At 37.9% G+C, this 24,029-nt stretch overlaps 1 protein-coding gene and 1 long non-coding RNA gene across 2 annotated transcripts in view; one reads left to right on the top strand and one right to left on the bottom strand.

The window, feature by feature from the left end:
* Nucleotides 1-2,076, bottom strand: part of LOC138989393 (uncharacterized) — a 39,684-nt gene extending 37,608 nt beyond the window's left edge. The window contains exon 1 of the long non-coding RNA XR_011465641.1: nucleotides 1,948-2,076. This is a non-coding gene — a long non-coding RNA (uncharacterized lncRNA). The remainder of the gene's footprint in view (nucleotides 1-1,947) is intronic.
* NAA30 (N-alpha-acetyltransferase 30, NatC catalytic subunit) lies at nucleotides 1,934-23,970 on the top strand. The gene is made up of 5 exons (XM_070377781.1): nucleotides 1,934-2,091; nucleotides 2,363-3,125; nucleotides 7,880-8,003; nucleotides 9,931-9,986; nucleotides 20,263-23,970. Exons 2-5 carry the CDS (start codon nucleotides 2,364-2,366, stop codon nucleotides 20,398-20,400), a joined length of 1,080 nt encoding a protein of 359 aa, XP_070233882.1. The 5' UTR covers nucleotides 1,934-2,091; nucleotide 2,363; the 3' UTR covers nucleotides 20,401-23,970.
* The last annotated feature ends 59 nt before the right edge of the window (nucleotides 23,971-24,029 follow it).

The following is a 24,029-nucleotide window of genomic DNA, read 5'->3' as shown; positions in this document are numbered from 1 at the left end:
TCTGCCTGCGGTGCAGGAGACTGGGATTCAATCCTGGTCGGGAAGATCCCCTGGAGAAGGAAATGGCAACCCACTCCAGTATTACTGCCTGGAAAATCCCATGGCCAGAGGAGACTGGCAGGCTACATCCATGGGGTCACAAGAGTTGGACACGACTTAGTGACTAAACCATCACCACCACCATTCCTACTATAGACAAGGCTGAAATAAGTTTCTGCATGTCTATTTGTCCACATATGATTTATTTTTAAAAAAGACATATATTTATTATATTGCTGTGTCAGGTCTCATTGTGGCACACCGGATCTTCATCATGGTGCCTGGGCTTCTCTCTAGTTGAGGCAGGAGGGCTTAGTTGCCCCTTAGCATGTGGGATCCTATTTCCCTGACCAAGAATGGAACCAAGGTCCCCTGTGTTGGAAGGTGGATTCTTAATCACTGCATTGCCAGGGAAGTCCCATAAATGTATTTCTATAAAAAACTATAAAAGAGTTAATAAATACACATAATATATTTAGGACAGTGCCTAGCCCAAGTAACACATTATGTTATTATTATCACTATAGGTTGACCTAGATTGTTGTTTAGAATGTAAGTCGTTTCTCTTTCGTGACTCCTACCAGACTGTAGTCCACCAGGCCCCTCTGTCCATGGGATTTCTCAGGCAAGAATACTGCAGAGGGTTGCCATTTCCTCCTCCAGTGGATCTTTCCAGTCCTGGGATTGAACCCACCTGTCCTACTGGGTTCTTTACCACTGAGCCACCTGGGAAGCCTTTGTCCTTCTAGATAGGTGGAAGTTTTTCTTTAACGTCTTTAGTGAGAGGGAAGCTAACAATTTTATCTAACAGCTATGCTACACTGTATCCTATTTTTTTAGTTTAGATTATGGCAAAAATTACAGTCAGAGAATTATATCTCTGAAAACATCCATCTATTGCACACGTGCCCAGCTCTACATTAAGCCTAAAAAACTTAACTTGCTCCGTGTGCTGGTGCGTTACACTACCTGCGCTCCTCTTAGAACAGAGGGACTGAACATCGCGGCTGTGGACCAGAGCCGAAAGAGCAGAGCCTCGCGCTCTGGCGCGGAGGGCAGTTCTTTTCCCTTTGCCTCCGCACTGGCAGATGACTTGGCAGAGAGGGCAGAGCGGGGCGGGGGCAGGTTCAGGACACCTTTTGGCCGGTGCTTCTCACCTATCACAATTCGGTTCACAAGTTTAGGAATGTGCTTCTTAGCCATTGTCATTCTCTTTCAACATCTCTAATTTTCCCCAGGTGTCTTTACAGCTGCCGAACACCTGTTAATCCCATTTACTTCCAGTCTTCCTGGGCGGGGTGAAAGGGATAAAGAACGAAGGAGAGAGGAAAAGGACTACCTGTCAACTTTCTCTTGCCTCAAAGAGGCAAAGACTAAATTCACGTTGCAAACGAACCAGTTTTCCTCAGTCATTCTCATAATTTTCACAGTTCAAAGTTTTAAACTTCCTCTCCTTTTCGGGGATTTTTCTCTCCTGATTGCTCCATTTTTAAGGGACACGGGTAACCCTCCCCCTACCCCACGTCAGAGCAAAGGTTAAACGTAGTACAGCTGAGGAAAAGCATTTTTAGAAGATTGGTCCAAGGCCCGGGGAGCAGGCCCAGAGCGGGTGAGCTTTGCGGCAGCTTCGTGGGAGCGCCAGTCTGGCCCATCCTTCCCGGGCTCTGCAAGGTCCGCGGGCCGAGCAGCCCGCAAGGCCGAAGATGGTGGGTTTAAGGCTGGTGACTCCCAAGCCCTCTGCAACTTCCCTGCCCTACAGCCCCACCCACTAGCACGCAGCCGCCACCGGGCCTCGGGAGACACCTTCGCCCCTCCCCTCCACAGGTCACCTCCCTCCACGCCCCTTTCCCTCGGCCCGGCAGCCGGCAGGCAGGGAAGTGTCGTAAAGCCAGGCCCAGGAAACTTTACCCGGGGTAACAGCCGAGGCGCTTTACGGCGACGGCGGCTGAGTGTGAGCCTTGGCGGCGGCGGAGGCAGCCGCGGCGGCGAGGGAGGCGGCGGCGGCTGAGGAGGAAGAGGAGTGGCGGCAGTGGCGGCGGGGACCTGTGCGGGGTGAGCCGCGCGGAGGGGACGGGGAGGGGCCGCGGGTGACAGGGCTGGCGGATGGGCGCGGGCGGACAGGGACGGTGGCCGGCTGAGCAGCTGGGCGGCGCTGAAGAGACGGGGCGGGGGGTGGCGCGGAATTGGGGGGCCAGCTCTGTTAGGGACGGTTTCTGCCTTTGTTTCCCCCCCTACTCCCGCCACCCCCCGCCCTCGGCTTCCTCTGCTCCGCGTTCGTCCGCCGGGTCTCATGGCCTCCCCTCTCGGTCTGTGTCGCCTCTAGGATGGCGGAGGTACCGCCTGGGCCTAGCAGCCTCCTCCCACCACCAGCACCTTCGGCCTCGGCCGCGGCCGAGCCCCGCTGTCCCTTCTCGGCGGGGGCCGCCCTCGCCTGCTGCAGCGAGGACGAGGAGGACGACGAGGAGCACGAAGGCGGCGGCTGCGGCGGGAGCCCGGCGGGCGGCGAGGCGGCGGCCAAGGGGCATCCGTGCCTCCGCTGCCCTCAGCCGCCGCAGGAGCAGCTGCAGCTCAACGGATTGATCAACCCCGAACTGCGGCACCTCCGGGCGGCCGCCTCCCTCAAGAGCAAGGTTTTGAGCTCGGCCGAGGCGGCCACGATCGCGGCCACCCCCGACGGTGGCCCCAGAGCGACTGCAACAAAAGGAGCCGGGGTACACTCGGGCGAGAGCCCCCCTCACTGCCTCCCCAGTAATGCAAGAACTGCGCTCCCCAGCCCGGCAGAGGCAGCGGCGGCGAGCGATCCCGCGGCGGCCCGCAATGGACTGGCGGAGGGCACGGAGCAGGAGGAGGAGGAAGACGAGCAGGTGCGGCTGCTGGCTTCATCCCTGACCGCAGGCTGCAGTTTAAGGAGCCCCTCAGGCCGGGAGGTTGAGCCGGGGGAGGATCGGACGATACGTTATGTCCGATATGAATCCGAGCTACAAATGCCCGATATCATGAGACTGATCACCAAAGATCTGTCTGAACCCTACTCCATATATACCTATAGATATTTTATCCACAACTGGCCACAGCTGTGCTTCTTGGTAAGTGGATGGAATGAAAAACGGGTGAACCCGGCAGAGATCCAGGCCGTGCGGGGCAGGGAGTGTGAGGGCTGGAATGTCAATGTATGTATTCTGCATTTCATAGTATGATACATGATGTAAAGTGCATGTACACACTCCTAGGTATTTAATGAAACAGTATGAAAGGTAAGACTTCGTGATCCGGGTCAACTTGACACTGATGTAAATGCAGTAAGCTAGTATGATGCATGTTGGGGGTCTCGTATCCTGTTTACACTAGCTTATCATCATGTTTAACCGTCTTTAATTATCCTCCTTCATCCTCAAAGCACTTTGCAATCATTTAATTTGCGCATGGTTCTGTTCAGATACGGGCCTTATTAATGTCTCAATTACACCCATAATCAGGGAAGAGTGTATGCATAAACATGTTTTGGTGAACATGATTGTCGGTAAACTTGCTGTGGCCACATTGGAGAATTAAATCTTACAAGCATATTCCGTAATTATGGAGATTGTTTCCTTTTACTTCAACAGGACAATTAGCAGTTGTAGCCAGCCTGTTTTCTGGTGCACAGTTGCAGAAGGCGATACTAACACTTCTGGTGCTTGAAAGACTCCTGAAACTTGAGCAAAATACCTTTTTTGGGAGTGTAGGAAACTAAGTGTGAAATTGTTACTAATCTATAATTTTTTTAAGAAGTTGGTCACAGGTATGTCAAAATGCTAGTACTAATGCTGGCTTGTGTGAAATATAATTGACAGAAATTTTTTACTTATATCTGAATAAGAAAGACTTAGCTTACCAAACAAGCTGAATATATATATATATATATATATTTTTTTTTTTTTAACTTACATAGTACTGGTAGTACCCATAGTTTCCCAATAATATTGACCAATTTCAGTCTGTACGAAACCTTTCACCTAAATATTGACTACAGGTATGTGCTTTGTATCATGTGCTCACAGCATGTTGTTTCCATTGAATTTTATTGAAGAAAGGCAACATGCTTTTAAGGAGTGTTTTATGATATGTGAAGGGAAAAGCCACTACCATTATTTATTGTTTAGAATTGACTTACTTTCACTTGTTACTTCCTTGTAAAATGCTCTGACCATACTTTAGAAATCTGTCTTTCTGATTCCATAGCTTGGTGGTAATCTCAAAATATAACCTCTGTATTGTTGTAATGGTAGTTGTGCTGTTTTCTGCATTCTCTTCACTAAACTTCAGTTTAGTATGTTTGTTTAAGCTGGGAAATATTTTATATTCTACAAAGCTACTCGTACAGGATTCTGACTGTTGCATCAAAGTAGAAGTTCTTAGACATGTCTGTGTCAATGAATATGGGAAAGTGGTTTTCATAACATTATTATAAATGTGATTATCAAATCCCAGTATAAATGCTAAAGATTGTAGATTGATTGTAAGTTAACTCACAAAAGCATACAGTTTAGTTACACTTTAAATTGAAATGGTGTGTGTGTGTATTTTTGTTAATTCCAGAAGATAGTTGTGTATGTATGATAGTCAACTTTTAAGTTCTGGTATTACCTCAACTTGTCTGCCATTTTAGAGTCTGATAAACTGGATATTAGTAAACTTTACTTTGATTATACATACACTCCTCCCAGTTCACCAGCTAATTGAACTTTAGCCCTTAATAGCTAATTTGTTTAACATTAAATTCTGAATATCTAGGAATAGTGATATACACAGTAGTTGACCTATAAGATTTACTAATACAAGTATGAAACTGGAGTATTGAACATAAAACAGTGGTTAAACAGACCATTTGGAACTGGGGCCTTTATATTGGAATTAAAAATTTTTGAATTTCTCATGAGAACTAATTTAAAACAAATATAAATGTATGTTTATTTCAAGTCATACCATTTTAAAATTATAAAGGATCCCAGATATAATCTAGTTCAACCTCTTTTTTTTTTTTTTAATGAAAAAAAATGAAAGACCAGAGAGACTTGAAATGTTCAAGTCTCCAGGTATTTTGTGTCCAGAGATATAAAGCTAGAACCCAGGTCTCCTGGCCTCTTATTATGGAAACAACTAAGAACTTGAAAAATGACATACTCTTGACTAATTCAGCCAAGATCCTGTGTCCCAAGTTATGCTTCGCCAAGGAATAGTTGTCCTTGAGAACATCAATCTCAAGAGACTAGAAGTCTCCAGAATGTTCCTGGTTTCCTTAAGTAACCTGCAGTGGATCAAATGGAGTATATAAGGTTGTTCCTTAGAAAATCACCAATCCTTGACCATATTTGACTAACAAAAATGGTTTTTAACGATTCTTCCTAATAATTGTAACATGTGAAAGTATGGTTCTGTACAAATAGGGACACTATCATTTACTCTGTTCTTAGCTAATTTACCTCTGTCTCTTTTGAGTTCATAGTATTTTCAGTTGTTGTTGCCTTTTTGAACTTCTTACCAGTGATATTCTATAGTACTTCTGTTATTTGTTCTAAATTTAAATTTCCAGCTTTTTCTGTTTTGCTGTTTGTGGTATTCTGGAATTTGGGAATCTATTTCACACAACTTATGTTTTTCAAGTTCCATAGATTGATAAGCATTTGACCTTTTAGAGTTAAATTTTAATCTTGCCTGAAATTTTTCAGTTCCCATCCTTGAAAAACATGAACACATTTTAATAGCAAGAGTTCCAAATGTAGATACAGAAGCTTTTATCTGGAAAAAATTGACATGCAGTTTAGTGATTTTTGTGTGTATATTCATCAACAGTTTGTCAGGAGAAAATACAGCATTAACCTTCCTCAGTACCAACATCTTACTAATAACTGTGTATCATATATTGGACTTTTATTTTTAAATGATGTTTACAGTTTGATTTTTTTCCTTCAGATTCTTGATTCGTAAGAAATCAACCTAGCCCAAGAGAGAACTCATATGATACTTTGCTAATTACTTTCTTGGTCAGAGGACAAAGATTTGTTTGAAATGGCTATCCAGTTTGAAAGTATTGTCTAGTTGTGTGCTAGTGGTTTTAATTTTTCCTCTTTTGGATGGTTTATTAACTGTGAAATCTAAGTGTCCTACAATTTTGTATCATAGATTTGTCTAGATTTCCATTTCCCCTAGCTTATGAGGTCAGGCCAAATTTTCTTTAATGTACCATCTTATCTCTAACATATACAGACAGACACCACACACACATATATTTGAAGTAAGTTATGTCCAAGTCAGAAAATGCTGTTCAAACAGGCAACTTTTGTATATATTTCAGTACTTCGTACAGAAAAAAATTTTTGTTTCCAAAAGAATTTTGAAAGAACCAAGTTGATTTATCATGAATAAAAATAGCAATAACAATTTTAGAGGTTTACTGGCCCCAAGTAATTTTGGATTGTGTTGATAAAACAGAAATGAATTAATGTGAATCATTGAATTTAATATCCTTTCAAAGTAAATCAGCTGCAGTTAAATCAACTGTACTTCAGTTAAATAAATAAAATTGATGTCTCTTCAAAAGGATTTTTCTGACCTAGTTTAGGCTTGCGTGAAATGGATTAGAATTATCTTGCCTAAAGATTTCTCCGCAGTTGGAAAAAAAGGCTTTTTAATCAATTTATAGAATGATGAACTAAGAACAAGTCATAACAAATTCAAGATAAAAGAGGTATTAAGTATATGTTGGGCTTTGCTTATTGATTTTTTTTTTAACCCATTCCTGGTTTTTGTTGTTACAATCATTTCTGAAAAATGAATTTTATTTAGAGATGATTTGAAACTTTCATTTTTTATTAAAATGAGGGCTCTTTATATTAGCAAGGTATTTCTATCTGATACATTAAACAATTGGAGCTGTTGCCCTTTTATATTTACCAGAATACAGTATTTAACTGGAACTTCTTGTCAGGGATGGAATGCTGGAAAAGCATGCTTTCACTGGTGATACTGGAAATTTTAATGAAAATGGAGGCTGATTAGCTTTTATTTAATATATAGTCTCTGTCTGGAAGACTGTACATTTTTATTGAAATAGGAAGCTCTGTAAAAATTAAGCTTTTACTTTAATATGAAACTTTGAGTTTCAGATATTCTATGAGCTTTACGGTAATGACTCACACTGTCAGGAGAGTCCTAAAAATGAGACCATTATATATCTAGTTTTTATAGTCCCTCAGTAACAAAACTGCTTGAGTAGGATCTAGGGAATACCTTAAAAACAATCCTTTTTCTGAAAATCTTTTAGTTTTTTTATTTTCCTGATCAAAATCTAACTCTGCTATTCAGGTATAAATGTCTTCTATCTGTCTTTGCTAAAACTTCATCATGATTGAACATAAATTTGTTGTACTCTGTTGATAAGTTTCACATTATAATATCTAATGAAAAGACTTTTTCTTAAAAAAATTATTTTCACGTTTCCTCTTTCCCAAATCTTAAACATATAGGTCTTTATTGCAATTGATTATAAGCACCTCTTATAAAGTACTTGAATGTTTACTATGTGGAAATTTATTTTCCCCCTATATAATGATAGGCTTTAATAATGAGCATAAGAAATTCATGTTGTAAAGAATGTTGAAATATTTTAAAACTAGAATATATGAAGGAGTTCTGGGATTTAGATTTCTGAAATTTCTGTGATTGCTCTCGCTAAAATTCTCATTATTTCTTCCTCCTCCAAAAACACTGACCAGTGGTTGGTTGCTCTTTCCCTGGGTAATTGTGCAGTACTTAATGGCAATGGCAATGTATTCTTTGTAACTGTTTGTTTATTTTTAAGGCCATGGTAGGGGAGGAGTGTGTAGGTGCCATCGTTTGCAAGTTGGATATGCACAAAAAGATGTTCCGCAGAGGTTATATAGCCATGTTAGCCGTGGATTCCAAATACAGGAGAAATGGCATTGGTAAGAAAAATATTATGTCAAAAAAAGAATGCCTAAATTATTTTCATTTTTTTAAGAAGCAGAAGACTTAAATGTAAATAGTATGTAGAAACAAGCATGAAGCTGAGAGAAGATTATTGATTGCTTTTGTTTCAAAATATTTTCAAAATGTTTTTTAAAATGAATTGTTTCCGTTATTACTGTTTAATTATTTGAGAGATTATCTTTCTAACAATTACTAGGTGATCAGTTTTCACCTCCAAACATTTTTTTGATCACATTCAAACTGTACTGTATTGAGTTCTACAGTTTTTAGAACTGTAGAATAATTCTACAGCATTATTAGGGTGCTTGATCACAGTGCTCAAGCAGCTGTCTGTACTGGGTTATGGGTTCAACGGTCTTCAATCAAGGCAACATGGAGAAATTACCATTATTCCATACTAGTCACCAAACATTGTATTAGCAATTCAGGGAGGTCCAGAAGAAAGCAGAATTGTTTGTTACTACTATTCCCAAACTTCCTGGGCTACCTTTCCTGGTATTTTCAGTTAATCTTATACTCATGGTTTATAATGTCATTAGAATCATCTGGGTGGTTTACAAACAAATGCTTAGGCCCCTCCCCTTAAGAATCTTGTTTGTCCTATTAGAAGTAGGGCTGAAATTTCCCCAAGTGACTATGTTGTCAGCCACTTAAGAACCACTGTCCTAGAGTCTTGAACCTACTGACTTTATTCAAAAATGGAGGAGCAAGTAGATAAGCACTTATCTTAACATGGCAAATTCTGAAATGTTCTGAAGCTAAGTAAGTGTTCATGACACAAGATTTGATGCCCTGTGCCTGCGTGCTAAGTTGCTTCAGTAATTTCAACTCTTTACAACCCCTTGGACTGTAGCCTGCCAGGCTCCTCTGTCCATGACATTCTCCAGGCAAGAATACTGGAGTGGGTTGCCATTCCCTTCTCCACGAGATCTTCTCCACCCAGGGATCGAACCCAGATCTCCTGCATTGCAGGCAGATTCTTTACCACCGAGCCACTAGTATGTAATTACTAGCAGCTTTGTCACTTACAGTTTTTTTTAAGCCTCTTATGAGTGGCTGTGTTCAATTTAAGACTAGTTTGCACAATCTGAGACATGAGATGTCATTATGAATGGATTTACTTAATACAGTAGGTTTAACCATCTTTTCTTACAGTGTTACAGTTTGCCACTAAGATTTTTAATGAATTGGGCTTATGTATAAGTCAAGTCCGTGTCTTAGATCTATTAATAAGAGCTGATAAGGATTCATGGCAAATGATAGCAAATTGTCTGGCTACTTCAGAGGTCAGAAACTAGTGCCTTGAGGATTGCATCTTGGCCCTCGAACATGTTTTGTATGGCCCATGTAGTGGGTGCTTGCTTGTGTACATGATGTGAAAATTTAAGGGAGTTCCTATAAAATTTGGATTTCTTCTCTTAAAATTAGATCTGGCATTTGTTTTCCTTTTAATGTACTAAGTATATCTACTCTAAACTAGAATACAGACACAGCACTGAAACCATCTGGTGTGCCCAGGCATACTATAGTACCCAAACTACAAGGTTTGTAGGAACTAACCCAGTATCTTGGGCCCACTTTGGGTCATAGCAGTTCTTATATGGTCTTGGCAAGATTGGCTTAGAGGTCACACAGTGAGTTCTTCCCAGCTGAAGGAGTTCCTGGGTGGTTCTGGCCATATCTTGCCTTTTTCTTGGAATAAAATAGCACTTACCTCTGAGAAAAAGATATATATCAGGAGATAGGTCTTTCAAAAGGAAACTTATTGCTATGCATAGGTTCTGTTGGGCCTCTCAGAATTATAAATATAATTTATAATGTAAATTACAAATATTATAATTTAGGTATCTGTAAGAAACTAATTACATTTTTACTTCATTAATACTCAGCTCTGTATTCTAGGTACTAACTTGGTTAAGAAAGCTATATATGCTATGGTTGAAGGAGACTGTGATGAGGTAAGTCTTGCTAAATGTTTAAGACCTTTTGTCCTGGGCTATATTCTACTGGGTATTTATATAAGTATCCCAAGTAAATTATACTGTAATTTCATTGCAGACTATTATTATATAAATATAACTTGTGCTAAAAATTATATTCCATTTAAAAACACATGAACTTTGATCTAGTACAAATTTTAAGATGATAATAGCTAAAATTTGTTGTGTCAAAATATAAAGGTAACATTTTAGATATTTTCAATAAATAATTGGTATTCAGAACTCCGATCTGTTATCAGTCAAATCATTTAAGGTAGTTCTTATTATAAACCTTATTGTAATGCAGTTGCATACTGGCCTTGGTTTCTCTCTAAATAATAGTTTTTCCCCTCTGTGGGTCAGCTATCAGCCAATATGAAAAACATTTCACATTTGAAAAAACTCTCAGCATTAAATAATAAGGCTGGAGGGGGGAAGACAACCACTTTTTAAATGCAGAACTACCTGTATATTAACATAAAAGCATCTTTTCTCTTCAGCTTGTTTGTAAAGCCTTATGGCAGGTAGTTTCTTTGTATGCTGCAGCACTGTGCTTTACATATGGTAGGTTCTCAATACATAATGGCAGTGGTTGGGAATATTAAGATTTACTATTACATAATGTGGAAGGAAATAAGTATAAACTAGGAAAGTATGGGTATCTTTAATATAATAGTGGTGACTAAGAAGTACCAGAGTTGTATTGTGCTAGTAATTTTGTGAGTAGTACTTCTAACACTTATCTTTCTTATTGGAGGGCAAATGTTCCTTAGAGAATTCTCAAAGTACTTGAAGTTAGGTAATTTTTTTTCTCAGACTGATGCTGTTAGGTAACTTACTTTGGTTACTTTATTTTTAAGTGGGTTTTTTTTGATACAGAATTTATACACAAATCATTAACCTTTATATATGTGTGTGTACTTGGAATGCAAAGTCCCCCTTTCCCCCCCATCTCCACACTTTTCAACTCTTCATCGTTCTTTCTACTTACAGCTACTATTCATCTTGCAATTTGCATCCTCCCGTTTTCTAAGCACACTTGAATGCAAATATTCACACTTTTTTTTATACAAATGAAATCACAAATTATTACTCTCTAATAACTACTTTTTCCACTAAACAGTATCTCATGAACAGGATTCCATGTCAGTACAGATGGACTGCAGAGTTACTATTCTCACACTGCTTGTCCACTTTTGTAGTTTGTAGCCTGACGGATCCCATTAGATGGTGGTTGTATGAGAAGGCCTACAGACATTGGACAGCACAGGGAAGTCATCCTGGGATTTACAGATATTTAATTATTTTACCCCAAATAAGAAAATTCACACATGATGAAGGATCTCATATTCACAGCTTTTAATCTCAAAAAGTAATAGGTGCCGTAACCCCGATTATTTACATTACTGGTAACTAAAATATGAGTATAAAATTGAGTATAAATTTTTCATGAACGTAGGTCTAATATGGACCATAGCTATATTGGCTTAGATGGTTCATCAAGAAGAGAAGTTGGGCTTCACAAAAGCTGTTCAACAGTTTGGATAAATCTTTGGATGAAAAGACCATGTTTTGTGCCTTTACTGAGTACTGTGGTTCCCAGTGAACAGAGATGTTATAAGAAGGAGTATTATGTTCCTAATGGATAGCTGTTTCTGATTTATCCTAGTTCTACCTGTGAGATAGGTAGTATGCTTTATCTTAACTGATCAGATGTTTAAATAGTATTAGTTTTTCTTTGAAAGTTCTGAGGAATGATGAGATTTTGGTTATACTGTTGTAATTTCAAGGTTAGGTCCTGAATCAGTGGTACATTTTATGGTAGGACTATTCACTGTGGGCCTAGGGTTCTAACTCTGATTTGTTTTTCTTACTCTTGAAGCAATGGGTTTTACTCAGTCTTAGAATGAAATGGGAATGATTTTTGCATTTTAAGTAGCTCTGTTTCTGGTTTAGGGTACTCTTCTATGGCTTAAAAAGATTGGTTATCTGTGTCCCATATTGTCCAGATAAAGAATTTGCTGTAGAAAGGGACAGAACTCTTGTTTACTCTTTATTAGGCTTTCCCTTTCCCTTTCATTGAGTTTTAAACCACATAAGCAGCAAACTCTTGTATCCCCTTTTTCTTTCTAATTTTTGATGGCAGTGTGTGTGTTGGCTCTACTTCCTTGTATCACCATTCCTTCCTGTTTGGTTTGGTTTTCTCCCCTCCACTCCAGTGTAACTACTTTGTATTTGCTAGACCCAGAAGTTTCTTGGTCTTCCTCTGCTTAGTAAAAAACTTCTCAGTCTTTTAAGACCCAACTCAAATATCAACAACTTCTTTTAAGTTTTCCTTGATCCATTTGGACAGAATCAGTTGCACCTTCCATGGTTTTTTTGACCTCCATTTCTGTAATACTTACTGTGCTTACATTTACTTGTTCGGAGTCTGCCTTAGACACTGAGAGCAGAGATACCATTTCCTATTTACTGCTGTATTTTTAATGCTTAGTATACAGCATTTGTGATAGAGTATGTGGTTCATAAATATTGGTTGAATGATTAGTCCTGTGCTTCACCATCTTAACTATATCTCTTTTGGGGGAGGGGAGAACTTTTGAATTTTGATTTGTTTAATTAGTTTTTAACTTGTCTTTCTGTCTAAGCTTTCTAGCTTTTTCTTATTTTTTTGCACATAAAAATATATCTGCAGGGTTAACAAGTTATTAAAATACCTTTTGATAAAAGCAATTTTATATAAAAATAGTCTTGTATATAATTCATTGTTCTGAGGAAAACTTTGAAACTATAATTTTCCAAGAATATAATGACTATAAAATAACCAACTTGTGATTTTACTTTCATTAGTTTAGGCCAGCCTTCATTTCTCTTAAAGTTAAGAAACTTAAGGTTAAGAAACTTTGACAAATTACCAGAAAGACGTTTGGGAAGGCTTTTAAATTACATTTTCTACTACATAGGTTGTGCTGCTATTTTTTTATTCTTACAGAGAGAGAGATTTTTTTTAATCTATGAGAAAAACATTAAGATAAATACATTTCGAAATTTGGAAATCTCTATGAAGCTTTATTGTGCACATCCAGTCAATTTTTACGTTCCTTCTGTTTGCAGAATTTATGACCTTGAGTCATGTTGCTTTTGGTTGCCACTGGTCATTTTAAGGTAAATTCAGAGTAAATTAAACTGAGGTTAGTTGAAATATAGATCTGTACATTTCACAGTCAAGATGTAAATCATGCTTTTGCCCAAATTACAATATTACCCTTCTGGTCTGATAGATCTGTCCATTTTGCCATTCTGTGACTTTCCTAACTGTTTATATCAGAATTAGACATGTTTAAACAGTCTAGGGAAAGACTTTTTTCATTTTCTGTATATTTGGAGCTGACTAAAAAGTTAATAGCATCAAAAAAAACCCAAAAAGAAACAGATGCATTCCTTCATGAGTAAGAAATGCATTATCTGTGTTGCTGATCTGGCCTGAATTTGGTTACTTCCTTATGTGCTCTGGCTGCCAAATGTTTAGTGGCTACTAGGACAAGCTTCCGGAGAAGACAGTGGCACCCCACTCCAGTACTCTTGCCTGGAAAATCCCATGGACGGAGGAGCCTGGTAGGCTGCAGTCCATGGGGTCGCTCAGAGTCGGACACGACTGAGCGACTTCACTTTCACTTTTCACTTTCACGCATTGGAGAAGGAAATGGCAACCCACTCCAGTGTTCTTGCCTGGAGAATCCCAGGGACGGGGAGCCTGGTTGGCTGCCGTCTGTGGGGTCGCACAGAGTCGGACACAACAGAAGCGACTTAGCAGCAGCAGCAGCAGGACAAGCTTCTTTGGTTTGGTTTTACATTAGGGGAAATAATAAGAATACATACAAATAATATATACGAATTTTTTTATGTACCTAAAATAATGAACCCACATGTGGCCATTTACTTTTATGTACTTAAAACAATTTTTTAGATTAATGTATGGTTACCATCATATTAATACTCAGAACTAACTCATAAATGATGAAAATATATTGGAATCAAAATTTCTTAATGGAGTTTAAGAGTGCAGTATGACCTTTAAAACATTTTTAGTTGACCAACATCTTATTTCCTCCTTTCCCCAGCCCCTGGCAGCTACTGTCCTACACTCTCTTCTATTAAGTTTGACTATTTTAGTTTATACACATAAGCAAGCTCACGAAGTATTCGCCTTTCTATTTTGACGATTCACTTTCTATTTTCCAGGTTCAGCCATGGTTGTCACTGTTTTTAGGCCAAAAAGTGTTCTGTGTGTGTGTAAGTGGCCTCCAGGTTCGCCCATGGTTGTCCCACTGGCAGGGTTTCTGTTTTTAAGGCCAAAAAGTATTCTGTGTGTGTGTGTAAGATATATGCCCTCCAGGTTCACCTGTGTGTGTGTATAAGATAAATGCTCTCCAGGTTCACCCGTGTGTGTGTATGTGTGTGTGTGTGTGTGTGTAAGATAATGCCTGTATGCCCTCCAGGTTCACCCGTGTGTGTGTGTGTGTGTAAGATATATGCCTTCCAGGTTCACCCGTGTGTGTGTGTAAGATATATGCCCATATGCCTTCCAGGTTCACCTGTGTGTGTGTGTGTGTGTGTGTGTGTGTGTAAGATATATGCTCTCCAGGTTCACCCGTGTGTGTGTGTGTATAAGATAAATGCTCTCCAGGTTCACCCGTGTGTGTGTGTGTGTGTGTCTCAGGTTCACCCGTGATATATAAATGCTCCAGGTTCACCCGTGTGTGTGTGTGTGTGTGTGTGTGTAAGATATATGCCCTCCAGGTTCACCCGTGTGTGTGTGTGTGTGTGTGTGTGTGTATATGCCCTAAATGTTCTCCAGGTTCACCCGTGTGTGTGTGTGTGTGTGTGTGTATAAAATGATACCCGTATGCCCTCAGGTTCACCCGTGTGTGTGTGTGTGTGTGTATATATGCCCTGTGTGTGTGTGTAAGATATATGCCCTCCAGGTTCACCCGTGTGTGTGTGTGTGTGTGTATAAGATATATGCCCTGTGTGTGTGTGTGTGTAAGATATATGCCCTCCAGGTTCACCCGTGTGTGTGTGTGTCTGTGTAAGATATATGCTCTCCAGGTTCACCCATGTGTGTGTGTAAGATATATGCCCATATGCCTTCCAGGTTCACCTGTGTGTGTGTGTGTGTGTGTATAAGATATATGCCCTCCAGGTTCACCCATGTGTGTGTGTGTATAAGATATATGCCCTTTGTGTGTGTGTGTGTATAAGATAAATGCTCTCCAGGTTCACCCGTGTGTGTGTGTGTGTAAGATATATGCCCTGTGTGTGTGTGTATGTGTGTGTATAAGATGTATGTCCTCCAGGTTCACCCGTGTGTGTGTGTGTGTGTATAAGATATATGCTCTCCAGGTTCACCCGTGTGTGTGTGTGTGTAAGATATATGCCCTCCAGGTTCACCCGTGTGTGTGTGTGTGTGTGTGTGTGTGTGTATAAGATATATGCTCTCCAGGTTCACCTGTGTGTGTGTGTGTATAAGATATATGCCCTCCAGGTTCACCCATGTGTGTGTGTAAGATACATACCCATATGCCCTCCAGGTTCATCCATGGTTGTCCCACTGGCAGGATTTCTGTTTTTAAGGCCAAAAAGTATTCTGTGTGTCTGTGTGTAAGATACAGCCAACTTTTTCTTTATCCATTTGTTGGATGTTTAAGTTGTTTCTTATTTTAGAAATTGTGATCATCATGAACATGGGAACCTTTTTGAGGTCCTGATTTTACTTCCTTTGGTTATATACCCAGAAGGGTGATTGCTGAATTGTATGATAGTTCTTTTTTTAATTTTTTCAGGAACCAGCACACTCTTTTCTATAATGACTGTAGCAGTTTACATTCCTACCAACAGTGGCTGAATTTACTTAAGTAACCAATAGTAAACTTGTTACACGTTAACAAAATAACATACAGTTTATGGTAATGTACAGGATGACTTAAGTATTTTGTGTTCAATAATTATATGTTTGACATTTTTAGTTTTTTCACTGGAAACATAGTTTATCTATGAGGCAGAGGCTGCCAGGTGAAGAACAGAGTAAAATGGAGTTATTTAAACTAGAAGGATTTTTGGTTGAGTAGTTTGGCCTAGTTAAAGAACTGGATATGGGAAGCCTGGGTTCTCGATACATCTTCTATCAGTATAGTTGTGTGATTGTAGGAAGGTCATTTAACTTTTCATAATCTGTCTCTTTGTCTCTGCAGTGTGATAGTAAAGGGATGTGATCTTAAAGGGATGTTTTGAAGAGAATAAAATTGTGTATTCAGCCCTGCCTCTAGGACTCCTAGCAGGTAGTTTTAAAAAAGGCTTTCTAAACTGTAATGGTTTGGCTTATCCTGACGGTGGTTTGTTCCTGAGAGAGTCTGTAGAACTTCACTGTAACCCGTTTTTTCTGTTGAGTAGAATTCAACTTGGCCAAGTTTCTTTAACATTAAAATAACCTTTGGCTTCCTATGTAGTATTCCCATGATGCAGACTAGATAATTTTATAGAAAATTTCCAATATAAGCCCAAATTCTGTTTTTGAGTATTTTGTATTTTGTGTATTTATAAAACTTTGTATTGTGTATTTATAAATACACAAAAACTCTGTTTTTGTGTATTTATAATTAAGTGTTACAAAGTAGTTACTTCTTTGTGAAATTTTCTGTTGTGTCAAATAAAACATGATTTCTTTGTTCATAGAATGTGAGGGTGCTGAGAGAATCTTTTCATTTTAATCAAGGTGTTAGTCCTCTGTGTAATGTTTTGCTATAAATTGGGCTTTATTTTATTAATCTGTTAGGATGCTAACAAATCTGAATTCAGCTCTTAAGTTATACCTCAAGTGTGTATTTATGTAGTCATAGTTAGCCTCAGCTGTTTTGAGTATTTTAGATTACTAAGTATTAATGAATATGAACTTGGAATCCCTGTATTATGTAGATCTCCCATTTGCTGCTTTGTTTTACTTTTGGAAACAATCAGAGTTACAGAAAAGTGGATACTATTAAGTTCTAGTTCACATTTTCAGTCTGGGCTCTATTTTTGTTCTACTGGTGACCTTGAGTTTCATTCACTTATAAGTTAGAGATACATCTATTTCATAGGGTTCTTGAAGAAAATCACATTATGTCAGATGCATGTAATATGACATAATGCATGTGAAATGCTTTATGTAGGACTTAGCCTTCAATAAATAGTATTTTTTTTAAACTGTCACTCTCCTTTTCATTTCTGTGAAATCTGTTTTAAGTTATGAGTTGTTGGAGCTTTATTGCTTCTCATATTAATTGTTTTAACATTTTAGGTGTAATTAGGTGCTGGCCTGAAACAGAACTGTAGGAATTACTCAAGAGAATAGTTCAAAATTGGTAAATTGCATTGTCCAGATGGGAGTGTTCCAAACAGAGGATGGCATACATCACTGATGGCATACATCACTGTTAAATTACAGTCTTTTAATTTAAGAGCAGAGAGAAATTGTTGATTTCTTATTCTCACCTTAAACCAGTTTGCTTGCTATATAATTTTTATTTAAGGTCTTCTTAGGAACATTTTCCCTTGATCCTGAACCATGAATTACTTTGTTTTTAGATCTTTTTAGAATTTGGATTTAGTATGTGATTTGACTTCATGAGTTTTTTTTGCATAGGTAATTGCCTCAAGATAATACTTTTTCTTAAAGTACTCTGGTCATTTAAAAGCTTGACAGCACTTTTGTTTGTTTCATATTTATGTAATATATGTAATATAATGAAAAGTGCTAAGGACGTATATAATTAACAAATGTTTAAGAGCCTTCCATGTGTCAGGCAGTATGTTAGGTGCAGAGGAAATGGCTGTGAACCAGGTACCCATGATCCCTGTCTTTGTTGAGCTCACCAGCTGGGAAAGATGACATAGCTCATCAAACATTAGACAAGAGTGCAGTTGAATGAAGAGCAGTGCGGAGTTCTGTGGGGCACTCTGAAGGGAAAGAGATATTCTACCCAGTATGGAAGTGACATACTAAAGCCAAAAGCAAGAATAGGAGAATGGGAAGAGCATTCTTCCAGACAGAGAAAACTGCTATGTGAAAGGTCTAGGGTGGGAAAAATAATGGTGAGTTCTAAAAACTGCAAATTTAGTGTTGATCATGGTGAGGAAGGGATGGGGACCTAAAGCACACTTGTGTGTGTGTGCTCAGTTGTGTCCGACTCTTTGCAGCCCCATGGACTGTAGCCTGCCAGACTCCTCTGTCCCTGGAATTCTCCAGGCAAGAATACTGGAGTGGGTTGCCATTCCCTCTTATAGAGGATCTTCCTGACCCAGGGATCAAACCTGCCTCTCTTGTGTCTCATGCATTGGCAGGAGGATTCTTTACCACTAGCACCACCTGGGAAGCCCAGTTATTAATAGCAGGGTAGGTGGAGGCCATATCTTGATGGATCTTTCAGTTCTCTTTAGATTACTGTTAGAGTGTGTACCCTTTCTTGAGGACAAAAAGGAGTCAATAAATGGTTTTAAGCAGGGGATTAACAAGAGCATCACTCAGAATGGGAGACCTTAAAGCTAGGAGGTAATAGTTGATGGCAGCTTAGACTAGAACGTTATCAATGGGAGCAGAAAGAAGAGGATCAATTTGAGAGAGATTTAAGAGATAAAGCTGAAATAGTGCTTGGAGTATTATATACAGGGGAGTGGAGGGGAATGAGGTACAGAGATGACTCCTAGGCTTTAGGTTTGAGGCATTCATGGATAGACATCTTGTTACTGATATGCAGAATTGTAGAGAAGTTGGTCATGAGTTTTTTGGATATGATAAGTTGAGTTTTTTCTCGTATCTGTTGCTTGAATTCTTGTCAGTTTTTTTTGTTTTAAATAGCTTGTGATAGAAAGAGATTCATAGGCTTTGCTTGGGCCTTTGTTTAATTATACTCTGCCCTTTTTTCCACTCTATAAACACCAGAGGGTTATGACATCCCAACAGTAACTGGCTCACTATGTTGATTCTCTGTGAGGTAAGTTGAGAATCAATAGAAAGGCAAATAGAGCTATGTATGTAAAAGATACATAGGGAGGATGGGATAGAGGATACTTTGGTAGAGGAATGTAAAAGTAAAGTAGAAGAACATCACATAATATTCAAAAGTATCAGTTCTTCATTGTCAGGGCCATTGGTTCAGTAATATTTAAGAAGACCTAGATAGAAGTTAATACTTGTATTCCTCTTAATATTATATTGATATCCATAATGTATGGACAGTGGTTCTCAGAATGTAGTCCCCTTACCAGCAGCATCAATATCACCTGTCAATTAAAAAAAAAATGCAGATCCTTGGGCACCACTCCAAACCTACTCAGAAACTCGAGTTGATATGCATTCTGTTTTAACAAATATTCCAGGTACACTAAAGTTTTGGTATCTTTGATCTAGTTTTGGCAAACTTTCTCTGCAAAGGGCCTGATAGTAAATATTTTAGGCTTTGCAGACCGCAAGTCTCTGGTGCAACTGCTCATATCTGCAGTTATATTGGGAAAGCAGCCAAAAACATTGTGTAGATCAGTGGACATGGCTGTGTTTCAATAAAACTTTACAAAAATAGGCAGTAGACACATTTGGCCTGAAAAGGGCTACAGTTTGCAGACTCTGGTCTTGACTCTAGATAAATGCGGTAGTTGTCACCAGGATAAAGAATGACATATTAATGAGCACGTAGGAGTTGGAGGTCAGTTTGAATAGTTTCAAGTACTGGTTTATTTTCTTAAACCTTTGATTGTTGATTTTTTTCTTTTCTTCATCTTTTTGTCACACTACTTTTCTTTACAAGAAACTAATTCATCATCATTTAGTATAAAACATATTTCTCATTGCTAAAAATTCCAAAGTGAAGGTGTTAGTCGTTCAGTCGTGTCTGACTCTGTGATCCCATGGGCTGTAGTCCACGAGGCTTCTCTGTCCATGGACGTTTTACAAAAACCAGTAGAAAAGAAGATGTTCCCAGTTTTCCCACTTCCCTTGCCCTGAGAGATAATTAACTTTTACAGTTCTCATACTTTTTCTGGATTCTTCCTATACATCATTAATGTTTATGCTTTTCACCATCAGTTTTAAAACAATTAAATGTAGTTTGTTTTTCTTAAATATTTGATCATATTGTTTATAAGTGATTTGTCAAATTATGAAATTATAAATTAGTTTCAAATATATAAAATTGTAACTTAGTTTTCTCTTTTTATTTTGAAGGTTGTTTTGGAAACAGAAATAACGAATAAGTCTGCTTTGAAACTTTATGAAAATCTTGGTTTTGTTCGAGATAAGAGGCTGTTCAGATACTATTTAAATGGAGTTGATGCACTGCGACTTAAATTGTGGCTGCGTTGAGAAACTGACATCAAGGAACAACTTTCCAACCATGCAGAATCGACCTTTGCATGCAATGCAATTTGTACAGAATTGCTTTGCAGGTGGAGTTAGTGATTTCCATGCAGCTCTTATCTGTCAGTGTCTCATTTGAGTGTCGCACAATATTTGTTGCACTTTGGCATGGCGCATTTCTTCTGAATTAAAAGAGATTGTTTTAAACTTAAAGAGTTCTTTTGGTACCAACAAGATGTGCCAGTTGATAGCCAAGATTTGTTTGTTCATTTGGAAAGTCTGCTGACATTATTTACACAGTGATAATTTTATCGCAGAACCAGGATGTGGAACATGATTTTTGTTTCTTAAAAAAAGCCAATGTAGGTTGTAAAAATCTCTGAATATACTAACATTTCACATGAAACCTGCCATAGTTTTTCTGAGGGGGTGGGGGAAAAGCTTCAATTTTAGGTTTTATTTTTTCAATATTAAATTTTCCATTCTTGAATATTGGTACCTCAGTGATTAGTGAATTAAAAAATTGTTACGTAGGGTTGGGTGTGTCTTACAATGAGTAAAGATAACCAATTGCGTCTGCCAGTGCCTGTGTAGATAAGTATATTTGTCTTCATCTCTATAGGTTTTGAATGCATGCTGTCTTTTCCTTTTCTTTAAGGCCTTTGCAAGCAAACTTGTTTTTATTTAAATTCTAAATTTGATAATAAATTATTTCAGATTTTTATAATTTGGATACTTTTTCCAGGTGAGTGACAGAGTGGTTTACTGTAGAAGTCCCTTCTTATCTTACAAGTTAAATCTACTTGGAATATCTTTAAGAAATGACTCAAAAGGGATGAGAAAAGTTGATGAAGCCGGGAATTGCTGGGTTTTAGATGCACTTTTTTTGAGAGTGAGGGAATTTTTGGAAAAGAATAGAAAAATTAATGTAAATTGGTATGATTTTATTTAATCAAAATTATTGCTCAGCTGTGAGGAACAGCTTTTACAAAGTAGTTGGAACTTTTTTCCCACTCAGTTTGAATTCACATTGCTTCCACTTTAAATGCTTTGCTTTTGGTTCTTGGTGTTGAAAATAAATTTCGAGGTGCACTGTATCTGTTTTAAACTGATATTATTTTCTTTTCATTTGTTTGTGCAAATTCTTGGGGGAACTTTGCTTAGTTCCCAGAAAACAAAAGGGAGACATGGAAATTTTTTTTTTTGGAATGAGTTCTATGGGTTTTCTTAATAGCCATCACCATGTTCATTAGTTATATTTTGTTTCAGCCAATCTGTGCAGTGTAATAAATTTTAAAGTTGATTGCTTTCAGTTGAGTTAAGAGACCTGTGATGGATAATTTATTTGACTGGAAAACCTAGGTACCCATTTAAAAAAAAAGATTCATTCTCTGTGAAAAATGTTTTGTAGGAATCTATTGTTTTTTCATTAATTTGCATATGCTTTTCTTCTGCTCTAGAATTTGGTTTGAATTTTATTTTATGGCTGTAATTACTGTATTTTTAAAAAACCCTACCTCCATTAACAGTTGGTAAAAGCCCCCTTTCAGGAAAGTTTGTTGCCTTTTTTTTTTTTTTTTAAAGGAAAGCTGCTCCTTGCTCAGTGTAGTGTCTTGAAAGTGAACATGGTAACAAGTACTTTTAAAATAAAGATTCATAAATTTGGTGAAAATAAAATCTTCCTGTTGATGGGATCATTTATATTAATAGTTCCTTATTTTTAAAGAAAACCTTTTTCTTTCCATCTTATATTGCTCTTGAAAGTTTAATGGGCAGAATACTTACATTAAAAATATGAAGACCACACAATACTCAGCTTTCAGGGTGACCTTTTTGAGTATGTTTTTGCTCAAACTTCATTTGGACTCTAGCACTTAGAGGAATATCAATTATAATGATGCTTCTGTTATTCTTGATATTGAGGGAATTGAACGAAGTGTATAGTTAGTACTTTCACTGTCAAATTTTATCTTACCACCTTACGTCTGACTTGCTGGTTAATGGGTAATGATTGTTGATGAACATACATTTGCTTGACTCACTAATAAGAACAGTTCTAAAGTAATACTTGCTTGGTTTTTAGCTCAGCCATTAATTTTTTGGCAGGTTGTCAGTGAAACCATCACTACTGACCTTTTCACCCAGAATTGGCCAATTTTGCTGAATTGACTGGGTGTTTTAATTGGGTATTTTAAACATGAACTTAGCCATGTGACTGAAAAGTCAAATGGTTGTTGTATTTTTTAGCTGGTATATGTTGAATATCATTGTCTACCTTGTATCTTTAATTGGCTGTGCAAAAATTGTTTACTTAAGTGCACTGAAATTTTCCTCTAGCTGATAACCCAGCACCAAAATTAAGTCTCAAAGTATCATCAAACGAATTTTTTATATTGGACGTTCATCTTTCTTATATAATCGTGAAACAGTTCCATTTGAAATTGATAGAGTGAGTTCACTTGGCTAAAACTGAGCAAAATTGGTGCAACTTTCTTTTAATGGGGTGCTGCCTCTTTAAGACTGACTGTACTATCCACTGACACTGGTTTGGCAGTTGGTACTGCTGAACATTTTTATACATGCTACCATGAAGCTATATATGTTAGTATTGAAGAAGCTAACGGGTATACTACCATTTTTGATGTGTGGGCTGATTATAATTTCCCTTACATGAGGATGAAACTACTCTAGAGAAGTCCACAGATCATAAACCAGATAGTAGTTTTGAATCTGAAGCCAGCAAAATTTAAAAAGTTACTAGTTAAAATATTGGTTTTAATATTTTCTGCCTCTTCCCCAAAGTACCCTCCCCATTTGCTTGACAAATCTGTGTAAAGTTTGTTTGTCACATGTTTTAGCTTTACCTTGCCCTGTGTTATGGTATTGGCTGACATGTATAAGACTGGATGTGTATATTATGGTGTCTAAAAATCATGAAGTTCATCACTTTCCAGGAGCATAGATAAAAGCAAATTGGTAGTGCATCAGTTACTTTTCAGTGCACCATGACATCACTAAAATGAGTGCTATATTGTTACAGGGCTTTCAGGTTTGTAAAAACATAACCATAAATTATACTGACGTCAGATATGAGTTGAGTATCTATAAAGTATCACGTGTATCAAAATATTGGACTGCTGTTTGATGACTGGATATTGCTGCATAATTTTCTTCTATTGTCCCATATCCTTTTGGAGAGAGAGATTTAATGGGATTTGAAATGTGCAAGCTGTCTCAATAAGATGCAGTCAAATAAAGTATGGTTAAGTTGTGTTTGCATTTTTCTTTTAGATACAGCTGTGTGCATTTTATGTTTGAGTTGTTTTACCTACTAAGAAGTGAAAAAAAAAAAAAGGCAAATCTGTTGTGTTCCCCACTTACTGCCTTGCATCTAAGAGTTATTTGGAAGAAGTTATATACAATTGTTATCTCTCTCACTTTGTATTCTGACAAAGTAAATGTGAAAATAACAACATGAACTTGATTTTCAGTATTCAAAGTTAGCTCATATACCAGCTATCAGTACAAATGAGCATTTTTGCATGCATTAAACCAAAACTTACTTTTCTGTCCTTATTCTGTAGAAGTTTATTTGTAAGACAGTTTTTATTTTAATTATTTTTTGTTGATAACCT

Source organism: Bos mutus, chromosome 10 (assembly GCF_027580195.1).
Source record: "Bos mutus isolate GX-2022 chromosome 10, NWIPB_WYAK_1.1, whole genome shotgun sequence".
NCBI classification, from domain to species: domain Eukaryota; kingdom Metazoa; phylum Chordata; class Mammalia; order Artiodactyla; family Bovidae; genus Bos; species Bos mutus.
Note: the sequence above shows the minus strand (reverse complement) of the source record. Positions and strands in the feature narration are given on the sequence as shown.